General features: G+C 38.4%; 1 protein-coding gene across 4 annotated transcripts in view; it reads left to right on the top strand.

Moving 5' to 3' along the window:
- ZFYVE9 (zinc finger FYVE-type containing 9) overlaps positions 1–18,095 on the top strand; it is a 78,132-nt gene that overhangs the window by 47,752 nt on the left and 12,285 nt on the right. For all 4 annotated transcript variants that reach the window (XM_068691320.1, XM_068691321.1, XM_068691319.1 and 1 more), the window contains 7 exons: positions 1,027–1,126; positions 3,986–4,162; positions 4,504–4,673; positions 5,451–5,574; positions 7,358–7,480; positions 8,678–8,833; positions 16,493–16,717. In XM_068691320.1, coding sequence (XP_068547421.1) covers positions 1,027–1,126; positions 3,986–4,162; positions 4,504–4,673; positions 5,451–5,574; positions 7,358–7,480; positions 8,678–8,833; positions 16,493–16,717 — 1,075 coding nt within the window. The remainder of the gene's footprint in view (positions 1–1,026; positions 1,127–3,985; positions 4,163–4,503; positions 4,674–5,450; positions 5,575–7,357; positions 7,481–8,677; positions 8,834–16,492; positions 16,718–18,095) is intronic.

Below are 18,095 nucleotides of genomic sequence, written 5' to 3'. Positions count from 1 at the left end.
GGTATCTGGACTCATTCATTTTGTAGCTCTTGCTGTTTCTAGATTTCCCAAATGTGGTATTATCATTCTGCATGAAATGAGTATTCATCAGTATCTTCCTCCACATGTTACCTGACTAACAACCCTGAGAAAATCTTGTTGGTTTCCTTTGGAAAAAAAAATATTTAAAACAACAACAAAAAAATCATTAAAACACCCTGTGTTATCTGTTCTATGTGATTTTTGAGATTGCAAGTGCTGTTGTAGGAACATGTTTGTATTCAAGCATTTGTTTTGGCACACAAGCTGTGCTTACGTTCTATGATTCTGCTTGTTTGGATGAAGCCTCAGCGCTGTTCCCTGCCCAGTTAGAGGCAGCTCAGGTGAGAAGTGCTAGTAATGCAACTGCACCTCTGCACCTAGTTGTCCCTCCAGGATTTTGAACTAGGTCCCCTTTTAGCAGACAATGTGCATAAAATGCAGTTTCTGATTTCTCTCTAGCGTTTTGATGCTTTAGTGTTTGTAATCAAGTAAATATTAAAAAAAAATAAAATCTTCCTAAATGAAGCAAGATTTCCAGCAGTACTGATGCCATTTTTGTCTTGTTTTATTGAACTGTTTTATTGAACACTTAAAGCATTTTGATTTATCAATGCTTATGTGACTGAGGAATATATATTAAGAGATTAAATAACCAGAGTTGCTAATATAGATGAATTGCCCTGCTGCAAATAAAAATGATTTATTTGAATTCATCTGTGCCACAGTAATCTATTACGTAGAGAAAACTTGTGTATTTAAACATACTTGAATCCAGAAAGTATTGCTCTAAGACTGGAATTAATTTCCAAATTACTACTACATCATCAGAATTAGTAGGAAGGGAGTCTTGGGTAGATATTAGTCCTGGAGGCTTTAATGGGAAAATATTGATAATTTGTCTCCTTATTTTACATGTCTAGAGTTTTATAGATATTCTCTTATCTGAATTCATCAGGTCATTGCGTATTTTTGAACGACGCTTAACTTTTTTCCCTTCGGTTTCAGGTTTTTTGTGCAGCGTGCTGTAGCCTGAAGTGCAAGTTGCTTTACATGGATCGAAAGGAAGCTAGAGTGTGTGTAATCTGCCATTCGGTACTAATGAATGGTAAGTAGAAAGAGAATCTGAAATGCAGAGCTTCACTGGCTTCGTGTTGGGTTGCAGTGATGATTTTTATTTTTTAATTACAATACTTGACTTGTATTGGTAAGTATACTAAATCAGCACTTGAGAGAGAGCTTGGAATCCCCGTTGGGAGTTAGGATTCCTCAACTAATTTTGAATAACAAAAGGCAAAAACTGGTAAGATTGCCATGCGTTTGGAAATTTTTGGTTGTGAATGCTATACCAGGTTTCGTGAAACTGTGATTTTGGGTATTTGTATTGATTCAGGAGCCTACTCTCTGTCTTTGATATGTAAGTGGATAACCTGTTAAAACTCTTGTATGGGTTACTGAAGAGAAGAGTATTGCAGTTGTCCCTCTTCTAGATTACGCACAATAGAGAATTTGGGAAAGTACTGTTTATCCACAATTCATAAAATCATAGAATATCCTGAGTTGGAAGGGACCCACAAGGATCAAGGAGTCCAACTCCTAGCTCCACACAGGACCACTCCAAAACCAAACCATCTGTTGAGAACGTTGTCCAAACAGTTCTCCCCTCAGCCTGCTCTGCTCTGGGCTGAACAAACCAAGGGACCTCAGCTGCTCCTCATACGTCTTCCTCTCCACACCCTTTACCGTCTTCATAGCCCTCCTTTGGACACTATCTAATAGTCTTATGTCCTTCTTATCTAGTGGCACCCAAACCAGTACACAGTACTTGAGGTGAGGCTGCATTAATTTAATTCAACAGGAATATTTTTTTTTTTTCTTTTTCAAACAGATTATAGATTAATCAGTCTTTGTGTACTGGTACTTTTAACTAGTAATAATTCTTCACTGTAGGCCAACTATGTAAGGCAACAGGCGATTGTAGGTTGTAATATCTAGAAATTAAGAGCAAGTCCCAACAGTGGCAGTGTTGAAAGGGTGCTAAAATACTACATTTCTTGAATTGGAGAAAATAGCATATTTCAAGGTGTACAAGAACAAGGAAGTACACACCTGGCAGCAGACAACTGGCTCCTTTTGGTGATGAGTAGGATTTGTTTTCAGCTGGGGGAAGGGAGAAATCTGAAAATATTTCAGTTGAAACCAGAAGTGTTCTTGTAAAAAGGCATAATAAAATTGATCATGTTATAATGATTTCCTTTTAAAAGCCTTTCTGTCCTTTTGCCAAGATGGATACACATTAATGGTAGCAAAGAGTGACACCACTGCTTGGTTTATTGTAGGGAGAGTGCTGTCTGCATACTGAGGTGTAGTTGCCTCTGGGCTACCTCTGTGTTTCTATTCCTGCTGCAGTGCTTTGTGGTTACTGGTTATGTACCCTGTAGCCTGACTGTGTCTGATCTCTCCAGATTCTTGCAGTTTCTTTGTCAGTACAGATATTTATATAAATATAGATATTATATTTTTTTCTCCACTCAGTGCAGCAGGTTAAGCATCTCTGCACGGGTTGAGAGTTGGGGTAGCAATGGCACTTTAAAAGTTATTTCATTTAGTTGCTCAGTACCCACTTTGTATTTTAGTGGGATGTTGAGGAAGGGTTGTATGCTGTCTGATACTTTTCCATGGACAGGCTACATAATTAAGGAGCTTCTAGTGCCACTTTTGCTGTATTTTGAATTGGTAGATATGCTGTGTTGGCACTTTGCTTGTTCAAGAGAAGGCTTTAAAAATATTCTTTTACCCTGCTATCAGTTTTTAATAATGGGATTCTAGTGATGTAACTTTTTTCTGCATATTTAACACTTTCTTTTTGGGGGGACTTATGCTCTAAATGAATACAGAATTGCTGTTAAAAATACTTCAATGTATTTAATTAATCTTTCTTCTCAAATGTCAATACCTTTTCTATTGATAGGTATTTCACTCTATTGATTTTGCATATTGATGGAAAGAAGCAGAAAGTTTCATGTTCTGTTGTGTTTTGGTTGTGTTTTTTTTTTTCTTCAGTCTTGCTGTCTTCATGTTGGCTTTCTGACATTTCATAGCCAAAGGAACCCAAAGATGTATGTGATTTTATTTAGGCTTTTTAGCTGCTTTGAGAATTTAGATGGAACAATGTTTATGCCTGATTGGAAGAATGCATTTATTTGTAACAAACTAATGTGGTTGAATGTACTAGCTCACATTTGAATTTGCTGGTACCTTGCATAGCTATAAGCCTTTCTTACAGATGAAAAAGGAGTAGTGATGTGCAGTCTGTTTCAGTAGCTCCAGGAGAGGTTTTGCTGTGATGGATGTTGTTGACAGAGGAATTTTGTGTGTTCTAGTTTGGGCAATTGAATTAAGGCTCAAGTCACTCCTTCAGAATTAATAGAATAAGCTTTCATTTTTTTATAGATAGTTAGGAATATAAGTTGTTGATCCGTAGTGATCTGCCTTGAATATAAAGAAATGCAAGGTGCTTTTTCTTATATACGAAAGATAAATCTGTTCAAGTATCCTGAAGGTTATAAAATATTTGTAGAAGCCTGTCTATCCATTTTCTATCTGTAACGTATGATGGAATACAATGTGATAAAGATATACCTGAGTTGAGTTCTAAATGAAATCATTGATGAAGAGGAACCAAAGTGAGACACAAGAAACTAAGCAACATTCAGGTCAAGTGTTCTGTTATCATTTTCAGAAAATATTTGTGTATGAACTGATAGTTTCATTGCGTAGGCTGAGTGCTCTTTCTCTTCCTGCTATGCATTTTGTTGTTTAATTATGCTCTCAGCTTTTAAATTAAGAGAGATGGTCTTTGAAAGGTGTCAGAATTTGGAGCTGCTGTAGCTGAGAACTTAATGTGGTGTTTTGGACTCTTAGGTACTTTTGTCTGTTCATGTTTCTTGTTCTTTGTTTGCTTTAGCTCAAGCCTGGGAGAACATGATGAGTGCCTCAAGCCAGAGTCCTAACCCTAACAATCCCGCTGAATACTGTTCTACTATCCCTCCTTTGCAGCAGGCTCAGGCCTCAGGCGCCCTGAGCTCTCCGCCTCCCACCGTCATGGTACCTGTGGGAGTTTTAAAGCATCCTGGAGCAGAAGGTAAGAGTACTATTTTTTTTTTTTTTTTTTTCAGTTTATCTGCAGTAAGAAGTTGGTAAGAATATCTGCACTTCATCCATTCCAAGTACTCTAACTAATGCCAGTTGTGACATTCCTGTCCTCAGCAGAGACATCAGGTTTTTAAGGACAGGTAAACCATTCTCAGCAGAGGAGTGCTCGGTTTATGCGTGTTGCCGCCATAGGCAATGCAGTAGATGATGTCCTAAGTCCCTTCCAATCCACATTTCATTATTTTTAATTTACAGTTTTTCTCTTCTGTGTCCAGATTTTCCAGTCAATGTTGTTGTGAGATGTTAAATACTATTTTTTTTTCTCTTTAGTGGCTCAACCTAGAGAACAAAGGCGTGTTTGGTTTGCTGATGGGATATTACCCAATGGAGAGGTTGCTGATGCAGCAAAATTGACAGTAGCTGGGACAACTTCTACAGGAACTTTAGCAGTATCACATGATCCAACAAAGCCCGTGACTAACAACACTTTATCAGCAGAAGTAAGGAGACATTATGCTATTCACTGCTCAAAATACCGTGCCTGTTTTGGTCGTGAATATTATATTAGCTTCTGTGATTTCAGGAGGACTGATGTGGGAAATCTGTTGAGGCTTGACTTCATGTGTTGTACAGCAAGCATCCTCACCTATTTTGATATTTACATAGGGCTGAAACAGCCAAATAATTTTGGACTGAAATGAACTATGATGAGACAGAGTGCTAAGCAATGTTTGAAGTCTGTGTGCTAGGTGGATTCCAAGTTTTTGGCTGTACAGCCTTGTGTATAAAGCACATTTGTGTAACTCAGGTCTTTAAAAAAGCAGAGTCATGGTCAGTAGGGAGGTGCAAACAGAAGATTGTCATAGCATGAAACAGAAACATACTTTGCCTGAGACTTCTCATAAGATGATTTACACATGAAAATGCAGGTGCAATCTTAGTGGTATGAAATACATCATACCCTGTGTGAGTGGCATTGAGGCTTTACCAAGTTAAAATGTACATTTACATGTACATATAGTAAGGAAAAGGAAATGTGTGGTGCTAGAGAAAGGACATACAGTCTCTGTCTAAGCAGGCATTTTAGTAATAGTTTGCACACAGGAATCATCATCATTATCATCTATTTTTAAAGAGCCAGATTACTTGATGCTTCTGGTTCTCTGGCAGACACAGAAGTCCTTCACCTACGTCTAGTAATCTAGTCAGCGAGCTCTTAAATGTTTATCATTATTGCATTTGTAATGTTGTCTTTTGTTATTGTTTGCTTCTTGTAGACTGATAATGCTTCTGTATTCTCGGGAAGTATAACTCAGGTTGGCAGTCCTGTTGGCAGTGCAATGAATCTAATTCCTGAAGATGGTCTTCCTCCAATTCTCATCTCCACTGGAGTAAAAGGAGGTAAGGGAGATAAGTTGATAGCTAGCTTTTATTCTAACCAGTTGTAATTAACCCAATAGTTACTACATTTATTTTAAAAATAAGACAGTGGCATTATGCTGAATATTTGAAGAAATTCACAGCAAGTACTTGTGACTAAATGTCATGACACTCATTTGCACTCTTGATCCTTATTAGCAATGAGGAAGAATCTCACGTTGCAATGAAATTACTGTAAGAAGTAAAATACAAAGCAAAAGGAAAATTAACTTCAGTCCAGTAATATGGGCTAATTTCTTCACTAATCGAACTGTAGGGAATGTTTCATACAGAGATACATTTTAATTAGCCTTCTGAATATTCATGCTTCCCTTCTCTGAAATTCTCTTGGAATATCTGTTCTGTCTGAGGCATCCCAGAGCACTGAATGCAACAGCACTATCTCACATCTTGGTCTGCAGTGAAGCATGCAGTAATTGTGATATAGCCTTCCAGAGTATACAAGTAGTGGAGGATTCTGAAAAACAAAAACTAATTTTCAAAAGGTTAAAAAAAGTATATATTTGTTCATCAGGCAATTGCTCTCCAGTCTAATTTGTGATGTTCTTTAATATGTTCCTGGTGTTAATTTATTTTTTCATCTTTTTTATATATACATATATATATGCATACATTATATATATATATATTTATATTCCTTTTAAATATTTTGCTGGTACAGTGCATTTCTAATGTTAAGCCGGAAGCAACCTTTTACTGTAGGATATTGTCAAAACCAAAATGCAAGCAGCATTTCATTTCAAAACAAATCTGTTCTATCCTGTGTTAGCTGTTCATGTGGGTGCCTGATTATTCATTCTCCTCCACAAAAAGGAGGAGTGAAACTACACTATACTTTTTAGTTTTTATATAGGTAACCTCATGTAAATCACATTTTGTATGCTAAGATGATTTTTTTTCATATGCTGTCACATACTGGATTTTCTTGATTTTTCTATGGTTCTATTCTTTGCAGTGTTTTACTTCCAATATTGTATTTAGAAACATTCCAAAAACACTTAAACATTAGAAAGCAAAATTACCTTTCTTTCTAGATAATTGGAACTGGAAAGGTAATATAATTTTATCAAAACCTGTTTTTATCTTTGTAACTGTTTTTTGTTAAATCTTAAATGCAGAATAGATTATAATCACATGGATGACAAATTTTAATTTAGTAGTCTTATGGATCTAATCATAGAGGGGAACTGTAGACATCTTCAAATGTTCGTGCTGGAATCCATTTTACACCACATTTAGACCTTCTATGATCTCTGAAAAACACTTTTATATAGAGTTTGTTACCATCTCTTTGTTATCTTCCCATTAGCTAATGCACTGAAAATGTTAAATTCTGTGACATTGGGGTAGCCCATATGTTGTGTTTGTAGTGCAGGACTGGTGGTCCTGTGCTTTACTGTGACATAAATAGCAATTGCCAACTTCTTTGTCATTTGGAGATTTCAGTTGACATCATGACACATTTCTCAATTTGATTTCCATTTTCTCCTCCAGTTGATACTAAAAAAAAATCTGATTTATAAAACAAGCTGTACTTTTCTAAAGGATGTACAGGTGTTATGCATATAAATGCTATTGAAGTTTGGAAATACCAGCTTAGGAAACAATCAAATCAGCAATACTTAAAGGTTTTTTTTAAATGTCAAAAGGAAAAAGCATCAGTATCTGGACTAACTGATTATAATACTGAGTACTGTATAACTAAATTGAGGACTTTACTATGTGTTTACCTGTTCTTTTATAGACTATGCAGTAGAAGAGAGGCCTTCTCAGATCTCTGTCATGCAGCAACTGGAGGATGGTGGCCCTGACCCTCTTGTATTTGTTTTAAATGCTAATTTGCTGTCTATGGTAAAAATTGTAAATTGTAAGTTGGTTTTATTTTTTTTATTTTTTATTTTTTAATTAAATAAGCCTTGAGATATGAGGGGAAATTTTGTATATATTATTACTAGGAAAAGCAGCATTTTTATTTGGTAGTATAGTCTAAGAAAGTGAACATGGACTGAAAACATTGTACTTAGCCATATCAAATTAAATTATATTTTTATTTCCAGTGCTTTGACATTGATACATATAGTTTTGTTTAGCAAATATAAACTAGACTGATAGAGCCGCCAATCAGTTTTGGAGACAGGCATGCCCTGTCCAACTTGGTAGGGCAGAATATTACATCACTTATTTTCCTTTGGTTGCTTAACTCATTTCACCGTCAACCCATCTTGGGAAGAGTATGTAGGATCCCATAGTAACATGCAAGTTCTGTGCTACTGCACATCTCATATTCTTTTCTATACTGTACAGGCGCATGTGTGTGTGTCCATGTGCTGAAAGAAGGAGGAACAATGAAGAGGCATATAGAGGGCTTCTTGTGTTAGTACCTCACTTGATCTCTGTTACATAAAAAGATGTGAACAATTCAAAAGGTCAATTTTTGAGAAAAATGATTCAGTTCTGTGAAAAGTTCATACGATAAACTAACATGTTGTTTATAAACCTTTCAGCATCTTGTTAAATAGCAGTACATTTACATATGTATATTTAGATGAAAGACTTTATTCTGATATCATAGTATCCTCAACAAACAAATTTTGAAGCCTAGAGCATGTGTCATCATTAACATCCATGTGAAGAAGAACACAGTGATTGGGCGATCCACCTCATGAGAAAGATGTCACTGTCTGAAATTTGTGTAGCTGTCAGGGTCACCATATGCACAGCCAACAGCCTGGCCTTTTCTCAGGTTCCTTCATTCCCATTTAAATCCCACCCTTTAATTTGGATACAGAAACTGTTAAAAGTCTGCTCTGTGGAGTTAATCCCAAAATCTGACTGGGAGTTGTAATGCTCTGGCTGTTCCCTAGCTGCCAACTGGGAATTATTGAGCTGCTTTTGGTTTGGATGTGCCTGCATGCCAGATTTAGAACCTAAATGTGTCCATGTGACAGATATCACAACCAAATATGCTGTAAAACTGATTATTGAACTGTCTTTTTGTAGTGAATTTAGGCATATTTTTGTGAAATTCTGATTTTCTGTTCTGATACAATTTTCCTTTCTGCAGATGTGAACAGAAAGTGCTGGTGTTTCACTACAAAAGGAATGCACGCGGTGGGGCAGTCAGAGATAGTCATTCTCTTGCAGTGTTTGCCTGATGAGAAATGTTTGCCCAAGGATATCTTTAACCATTTTGTGCAACTTTATCGGGATGCCTTAGCAGGTAGGAAAGCTATCTATTAAAAATGATTTCAAAAGGAAGACTCTCCCTGTGGCAATTTTGTATTCAGCAGCCTTTACTTATTGTCTGCCCTGGCATTTCCGCCAGGTCTTTGCCTAAGAAATTGAATAGAGATAACACATACCTTAACATATTTCTCTACTTTGTTTAGCAATAAGTGTAGTAGGATGCTTAGAAGAGCTCCTGGAAACAGTAATTGCATTGCTTCTAATAATTTTTCTTAAGATAGCTAAGTCTGGATAGCTTTTTTCAAAGATAAGAAATAATATTTTGAGCATCACTGTGGACAGAATGTTAAATGCCCCCAAACCAAGTAGCTTAGAAGTTTGATTCCTATAGTGTGTGTTTATTGCCACACTATGGAGATACTATTTATATTGTAAAGTAGTACAGATTTTTGTATGTGTGTGTTTGCCTGGAATGAATTGTAAGGCATTGCAGAAATTATCCCTGAATTTTGAATTTTACTATCTGAATTACAAGATTGTATTATGTAACCTTTTGCAAGTTTCATATTTGAGGAGTAAATGGGCTTCCGCTTTTAACTATTGTTAGACCTTAGAGTTCAAAAACTATTGCAAGTTAAGAAAAAATCAAGCATTTGGTTCCAGTGATTAGAAAATAAAACTAGTTTCCCAGAGGTTAAATTACATTGCGTTAGGGTTATGTACTGAAAATAACATTTTAAAGGGTTCTGCATGTCATTTGAAATGCCTTTGCAGTGACTGAATCCAATTTTTAACTGAAATAATGAAAAAGATCTTTGTCTCCTAAAATATCTTGATAAAACAAAGGTCATCTTGTCCAGAGAAGTTGCCAGGTTCGGAATGTACTATTATCTCGTCATAAAGGATTTCAAATACATGGGAAACAAATAACCTTCCAAACCTCACTTCATTTACAATGCTTTATTTTCTAATTATGGTGTTACTTAGAGAGAGGTACAAAATGCTCTGGTTTTGTGTTTGCATATATATATTTATATATGAAAACACATATGTATACACAGATATAAATGCAGCTAGGTGTGTATATTGCAATGGTGTTCTGTATAATTACACTACAGAAATACATAATTTATAACTTCTCCATAATGTATTTGGAATTCTTTTTTTTAGTGCTCTCATGATAGTAATTTGATATCTTACAATTGCAGTTGTGCAAAGAGCTGCTTGCTATTGTACGATTTTTAATCAGAAGCCAAACTTCACTGCTTAAGTGTAATGTTGTTTTGATAGTGTTTGCTCTGTTTTGTGTTTCAGACATGCAGTAGAAATAGATACTGTATAGCAGCTCAAGGTGTGTGTAATACCAAACAGCACTGAAACTTTCATAGATCAATGCATGTCAATAAATTCCTGCAGCATTTTGTAATGCACAATCTCAATATGCATCCTCCTTTCCTCCTCTTTTTTTTTTTTTTCCCCCAAGTCATGTGTGTTTGAGAGGGAGAAGTATATATGAGCGTGTTTGCAGCTCTAGCCATTTTCAGTGTCATTCAGCCAGAGAGACAGGATATGGTGCTGTAAGGTTTCAGTTTGGTGGTTGTAATCCCATGGAATCTGTTCGCAGTTTAGGTGCTGTTACAGACGCATCCATGTTTCCAAGTTTGTTCATTTCAGAGGTATTGCATCTCTCCTTGAGTTTAGATGTTAGTTTAGAGTTTAGACATTTAGAGCAAATGAGAATCCCACTAGAAATTAGGAACTATTTGAAACTGCCTCACAGTCTCATTCTTCATTATATATTGGTTTAAATTTATTTTGCCATGAGGACACTGAAGTAAATTCTGATGTTTCTTACTTATGTCCTGTAGTAAATGTTTATTTAAAAAACATCATAAAATAAAAAGACATACAGTATTTTTTATTGGAATGGAAACAAGACTTGCATACAGTGATATTGATTCTGTTTTGGAAAAGTTTTGGTTTTGCTGCTGCTTTTGTTTAGAACCAAAATTTATAGCGTTCCCTCCCCTTGTTTATTTAAGTAAAGTCCATATCCATAGTGATTCATTTTTTATTTTTTTTTTCACGAGTCACACTTATTTACTGGCTTTTCCTGCTGAATTTTGAATTCTGCATTCAAACCTGGAAGCACAAACTTGTGTGTACTCATGCCCCTCCCCAGATACTTCTCTCCTCAGAGTCTATTTTGTTTCTGGAGACCAAGTCCTGTCCTCTGTGCACTCAGCCATTTGCAGAACGCGATTCTGGCATGTGCAGGTAGCAGCAGCAGAGCCCAGGCCTCTGAGCCGCCAGCCGAAACGTTTGGTCTGGATGCTTAATGTTTGCAGTTTGCCCTTCAGTTTTGTCTCCAGTTTCAGTGTGGATAAGATGTCAGTCGGGTGCAAAACCACTCTGAAACTTCATCAGTTGTCTTCTTAGGGGAAGTGCTCAACCTCAAGCTGTAGTCTAGTGTTAAGGCTTCCTAATTGTAAAACAGCTGAGAGATTTTGAAGGAAAAATGGCATTTTTCACTATAGATTGTATGTATGTGAGGTATAGTAAATTGTAAAGTTGTTAATTAAGGCAAGTATTAACTGCTGTTGTTTCTCTTGTTCTGTTTTTACTTTGGCACCTCCATCATCGAGCTCCCTGCTGTGTTCCCTTTCTTGTTTCGAAATTGAAAGCTAATGATTTCTGTTGTAGTTGTAGTAGTTGTACTGTTGTGGTAGTAATCCCATGATTATCCTTGTCTGTTGGCTATAAGCCTGGCAGGAGGTCTAGTGAATGGAAAAATGAGAACTTCTGTCCCTGTGAATGGGTACTTTGAAGCAGTTGGATGTGTTAATACAGAGCTGCCAGATACGCTTTAGTACATCAGCTCTGGTGGAATACAATAAATGCTACTGTTACTTCTGTAGGGAAAGCGCAAGTATGGCAGCAGCTTGAAATGGCTTTGTGATCCCCATGGTTCTGGGGGTGTTCTACCCCAGTCACAGCTTTGGATATGTTTTACCCAGCCTGGTTTTATGTAAGCTGGTAGCTAAAACGGGTGAGAGCTATGGACAAGTCCACATACATGTAGATATTCTGAACAGAGAACAGGTTAACTGAGTGAATAACACACCCCTGCAAGTGTGATATGGAAAGATGGGTACAAAATCAAACATATAAGGGGGGAGAGTGATTGTTTGGAAGACTGCCACAGTCTAGTCTGAGGAAGTTTTGGATGCTGGTGTAACTGCTGCTCACAATGATAGTAAGTGAAGCATTATGTTGTTGCTAATATAAGTAAGGCAATTCCAAATTAGTTGCTGATGTGTTTCAATGCAAAGATACTGAGTCTGGTCAGAAGTTTGAATGTTGAGTTTCATGTTTTTTTTTTCTCAATAATGGCATCTACTACAGATGTGTTGTGTGATTAAGTTACATCCACAGCTGTCTCTTTGTGGACATTTGTGTGGTAGGGACTGGGTTTGTGCTGTTTTTCTAAAGGCTATGTGCTCATTTGCTCTTGAAGAAAATCCATCTGGCAAGATTGATCCCAGGTGATTGATCCTTGCATTTCCGGCTGCAGGCCTAGGATGTCTGAACTTTCAGGATGTTGGCATGGTGTTTGGTACTTGGCAGGTCTTGGTTGTTACTGGTGGCAGTGGAATGAGGCCAGGCAGATGCAGCTTCTTCTCTTCCAAACAACATATATATGCATTCCCTGAGACTGGATGCTAGTACCAGCTTTTTGACCTGGGATTAACCAAGTGGCATGGAGAATGTATCAGGAATTTAACTGCATCTGTTTTTGGTAAAAGCACCGAAATGGCTTCATTGTGTACTGAAGGCAGTAACAAACACAGGAGTATTTTTTTTTCCTTCACCTTTCCTGGTATAAACTATTTTATTTGAGCGCAGAAGGGATTGCCAAACTGATAAGCAAAGAGCATTGTTCATCAGAGGAAGACACCTAAGTGAAGAATTCATAACACACTATGGATCATTACTGGAGACAGTCACATCAGTGGATACAAGCATGTTTGTTTTTTGAAAGGATTTTGTAGACGTGCTTAAGATTTAAGGTCAAGGGTAACCTAGTATAACTGAGAAAGAGAATAAATACAGACCTCCTGCAGAGTTGCTTTAGCTGCATCATACACGCCTATGATGCACTTATACACTTCCTAAATAATATGAATTGGCTGGTGTCAGGGGCTGGAACATACTGTAAGGAAAGGCACCCTTCTGTTCACTCCGAGTTACTTTAGAAAGGAAGTTGTGATATTTTGTAAATGAAATTACATGGTTTTGAGAATGATAGCTTTTTTCTGATGGTTCTTCTGACGGCTACACTTTATCTACAGGCTTCTGAAATAGAGTTCTGTGCTTCTAATGTGTAACAGTGCAGTGGTCTGGGTTTGACCTCATCAAGTTGCTAATAGCTGTCCTTTATTTAAGGTAGCATTATGACAGCTTTAAGTACTTTGCGTCCACATAAATAAAAAGTGAATGGGAATTTACTGACAAATACGAGTATTTAGTAACTTACTGGTGGGACCTTGACTTAGAACCGCCTTCAAAGACATGACAGGAAAGACTGTCAAACCATGGGCAGGTCAGAAATATTTTGTGGGAGAAGCCCAGCTTTTTGACTTGCATTTGCTGCTTGAAAAGGGTGCTAGAGAGGTATTTGGGAGAACACTCCCTTGATTGTTCCCATGCTCTCTGCAAAGCAGGCTGCATGGCGTTATCAATAATGACTTGCAGCACAACTGCATCATCCCCGTTGTTGGCCCTTTAATAGTGGTAATGTATCAGAGCTCGTACTGCAGGCTGCTTGTGTCTGCAGGAATACCCCATACTGCTGTGGCTTGTGGGGGCAAGGTGCTGAACAGCTCGGTGTAGGTTCCACTGAGGGTATTTTTCATATTTTTCTTAGCTGAAAAGCTTCTCGTTAAGGCAGCCCAAGCATGTGAGTCTTGAAGTTCCATCTCCTGAAACGGAAAAAATAAGTAGTCGTCCCCTTCTGCTGCAGCACTTGGCATCAGGCTCAAGTGGAAATGTCTGCTTGCTTTGTCATTCCAGTGGGCAGCACCTCGCCTCACGGATGGGGCTCTATGGCTTCCCTCTGCCTGGCCTCTTTCATGCAAAAAATAATTCAGAAAAGGGTCCAGCATTAATTCGTTTAGCATTTCATGCACTTGATACATTATGATCATGTCGTTGGAACCAAGAACCTAACCAACTAATTTTACTATCAGGCCTGTAGCTTCTGTTTGGCTAAGAACAGATGGGAAGGGAAAAAAGGAAATATAAATGAAGAGGAGATTATTGAGGGTAGGTGGGAACTGCTAAAGCAAATGAGTGGAGTTGAGATAGAAAGGTGCCAACAGCTATTTTAGATCAGAGAAAATCTTTTTCTTGAACACGAATTGAAGCATTGGGTTGCACTCACCAGCATTAGCAATGTATTCACTGAGCAGGCTGTAGTGTCACAGCACAGGCCAACAAAAATCTGTTTGCACAGGGTCTGATGTAGCTCTTATTAGTCATGTTAATCCCTTAGGTTAATGAATGGCTATTTTACACCAGGTATGCTCAGCTGAGTGTCATGGAAGTTGTAACCATTGTAAGAGTTCTGGAACCTGGTCCAGGTTGATGGTGTCAGCTCTGCCTTGTGTGTATCTGCAAAATTAAAAAGTCAACTTCTCAGAATAGCAGCAAGCAATGAATGAGCCTGAGCATGCCATGGGGTGCCTGCACAGCTGAAGCCTGTTGCCCTTTACTAGAGAACTGAAGAGCTTTGTTTGTGCAGCACCTTGTGGGCACAACAACAACAACAAAGACAACTCCAGCAAGGTGCCCAGGAATAGCTGTACTGTTTTCATGCCAGGGCTGGCTTTGAGAGTGTTGCTGTGACTTGGGACTTTCACAGGGCATTCATGTAAGGGATGGTCTTGAAAGGACTCATTGGCTAATTTTTCCTTTGCTGGCCAAAACCGCACCTTCTGAATTTATTTTACTGCATTTGTAAATGCCTTTATATGATTTTTAGGCTGTTTTGCAGTATAAAAATTGAGAAGGCTTTACTTAACGATCACTTTTGTATTACTGAGGATGTCATAGTTGCATTTCTGTGACATGTTTTTACTTGAGACCTGGTGTTTGTGTGTCATTTGTCTCGGCATGCCAGTGTCTAAGAAGGAGAAAAACTCCAGTTACTGTGTCTAGTTTGTGTGCATGTTGAAGTAGGGGGACAGCGTTGCTTCCTTCTCTGCCTTCCCTTCCTTTGTATCTTCTGAGTTCAGATACAAATGCCCCATTATGAGGTGGTGAGGAAGGAGTAGACACTGCTACTTAGCAGCCCCTCTGTCTGCAGGCTGTTCTGCTCATTATTTGCATGCTGTCGTTGTCATTTGATAAAAGGAATTACACTGTGGTTCTTTGCTCTGATGTTAAATGCTGCACTGGCTGCTGTAATAATCTAATCAACTTTCACATTCATTCAGCTGTTCTAGCATAAACATTTTTGGAAATTAAGGGCATCAAAGAATAAGAACTAGAGTAAAAATTAGTGGTGTTTCTCCCCTGTGTCTGTCTCGGTTGCATTTTACATAAAGTATACTAATTAAGCGAATACTCTTTTGTGTAGTTCTTAAAATGACCTAGATCTTCAATATGACTGAGCAGGCACCCCAGTGGTTTGACTAAATGAGAGGACAACCAGTGGGCATTAATCATTTGACCAGGCGCACACCTCCTTTAATCACAGCTGGGTCTGAAAGTTTGGTTCAGTCATCAGAGCTTCTGCAGTGGAAATCTCGTGAGTGACTGGGAGGTGCTGAACACAGGCTTCCAGTGAGCTTCTGTAGTGCCAGGGGGAGGCTGCAGGCATCAGTACTGGCCTGCGCTACCCTTCCTCTTTCCTGGCCATCCCTGGGATGCACCATCCCCTCCATTTCACCTCCTTGACTACTTGACACAGGCAGATGACTGATATGCTCAAGACATGTCTCCCTCCCTGCACATTCCCCATGCTCCACCTGTTATTTTTTAACTGAAATTAATTCACTGAACCATTTTTGCCAGCCATGAAGAAGCTGTCAAATCATGGCAACCTCAGTTCTCAGTCTGCTTTATCTCTTCAAGTATGTATTAGTTAAAAAATAAATAAATTGCTCCATTCTGAGACGTGTACATGTATGTCAAGGTACTGCTGTTTTCCTTGGAAAATGAGTAGGCATTGTACATATTTTGGAATGTATTGCTTTATACATGTGTGCAGCTGGAAAGAAGGAGAAAAAAGGAGTGGTGGTGGGTTTGTGATTGTACGTACTGTCCTGGTAATGCTTGCAGGCATGGCTCAGCCAGGCAGGTGCAGAAAAGAAGCTGTGCATGTTCCTACAAATCTGACTTCCTACCTGTAGCAGTCAGTGAGTATCTGTTATCACCAAAGGGGGATCAAGCGGTGATACCATGGCTTTGATGGCTCTAGTCTACAAGTTATTTCATAACAGATGGCACAGTTTTTCCCAAAGGGGACCTGAGCTCCTGTCTGCAGCAAATCATTGCTTCTTGTGTTAGTGGTAGGCATTAATGCTTCAGGAAGCAAAGTGAGTTAAATGATTCTTTTTCTCTTGAAAAACTCTTTAGATTCTTGATACAGCTCTCAGTCTAGTGATGTAATGAGTATTTTTGTTCACAGGTAACGTTGTGGGCAACCTGGGACACTCCTTTTTCAGCCAGAGCTTTCTTGGAAGCAAAGAACACGGAGGGTTCCTGTACGTTGCAGCTACGTATCAGTCCCTGCAGGACCTGGTGCTCCCAACCCCGCCCTACTTATTTGGCATCCTCATTCAGAAGTGGGAGACGCCCTGGGCTAAAGTGTTCCCCATTCGGCTAATGTTGAGACTTGGAGCTGAATACAGACGTAAGTAACACGTGCTCATTTGACTGCAATTATTTCTGCAGAAGAATCTGTTCTGATTTAGAGCACACAAGGCCCAGCCCTAAATTGCTACCTCGCAAGCTTAAACAGGCAAGTAAAAATTGTTGTTGCTGGTGTTTCGTACCCAGATTGCATCCAGCTACTAGCACAGCAGTCCTGAGGTCTTTGATATGACCTACAGCTTTTTTACAGCTGTAAGAGTTGATCAGTGAGTGAGCTGTTCATGGAGACAAATCCAGTTCTGAGTCTTTCACTTGGTGATCTGAAAATAGGGTACTGTGGAGAACAAGTCTGATTTAGTTGGTGTGGTTAGGGCAAATGAGAGCCTTTGAGATGTTAGGTTCTTTCCATGCTGAAACGGAAGTGTGTTTGCTCTTAGATTTGTAAAACCATGCTCGTTATTCCGAGAATAACAATATACTTGTGGGGACAACTGATGTAGCAATTTGTTAGGAAAATTCTGTTGCAAATAATAAAAACTAAGATGGAGAGAGTGTTTCAGCTAATTAAAACCTTAGCAGCTAGCATGGAATTAGCATTAAGTTATGATAAAATCTTTTTCAAAAGACACTGTCCATCACTGGAGCAAAGAGATTACTGGAAGTCTGACCACCGTGATGGGCCAAAAATTTGCTGCTTTAATTGGCACATCTTGTAAATCTGAATTCCTACATCGTTGTTAATGTTTTTTCACAGGCACTTATCAATATTTCCATAAATTTAACAAAGGAATTTTTAGAATATGCCCTACGTTCATTTTTAAATGTAACTTGTGATGTGTAGAGAATGCCGTTTGGGAATTTTCATAAAACACATGTTACTGGAAGGGAAAAAGGAAATCTTCAAAGCTTCCTTTCTGAGGATGAGGAATGTAGATTAAACTTGTTCAAACAAACATTAGTGTTAAAGGTGTGTACGTTTTTGTGTGTATCCATGAGGTTTTTAAGTAGTATATTTATTCCCATCAGTATTTAGAAAAACAAACAAAGATGCTCATATTTTGGTTGTGACATCTGTTTTTTGGCTGTGACATCTGTTTTTGAGCACAGAAATAAATGTTCTGATATTCACAGGCAGAAGTGCCTGCTCTGGGTTTAATGGGAAGCTGGCTTTGAGTTGCTTTTATAGAAGCATGGGTTATAGAAGCCGTGAGTTGGATTTGGGCATATTCACTTCTCCTGTGATGCAGCGCACTCCTTCAGTCCCCTCCAGCTAAGGGCTGCATTTGTGTCCCTGGTGTCCTTGGGTACATCCTTTTTTTTTCTGGTGGAACTTGTCAGATTCCTGCCACCCATCCAATTCTGTTGGATGTGCAGCAGATGAGTTGCAGGAGTCATGCTGGGTTGCTAGATAGCCAGAA

Source organism: Anas acuta, chromosome 8 (genome assembly GCF_963932015.1).
Source record: "Anas acuta chromosome 8, bAnaAcu1.1, whole genome shotgun sequence".
Taxonomy (NCBI): Eukaryota; Metazoa; Chordata; class Aves; order Anseriformes; family Anatidae; genus Anas; species Anas acuta.
This window is presented reverse-complemented; position numbering and strand designations above follow the sequence as displayed.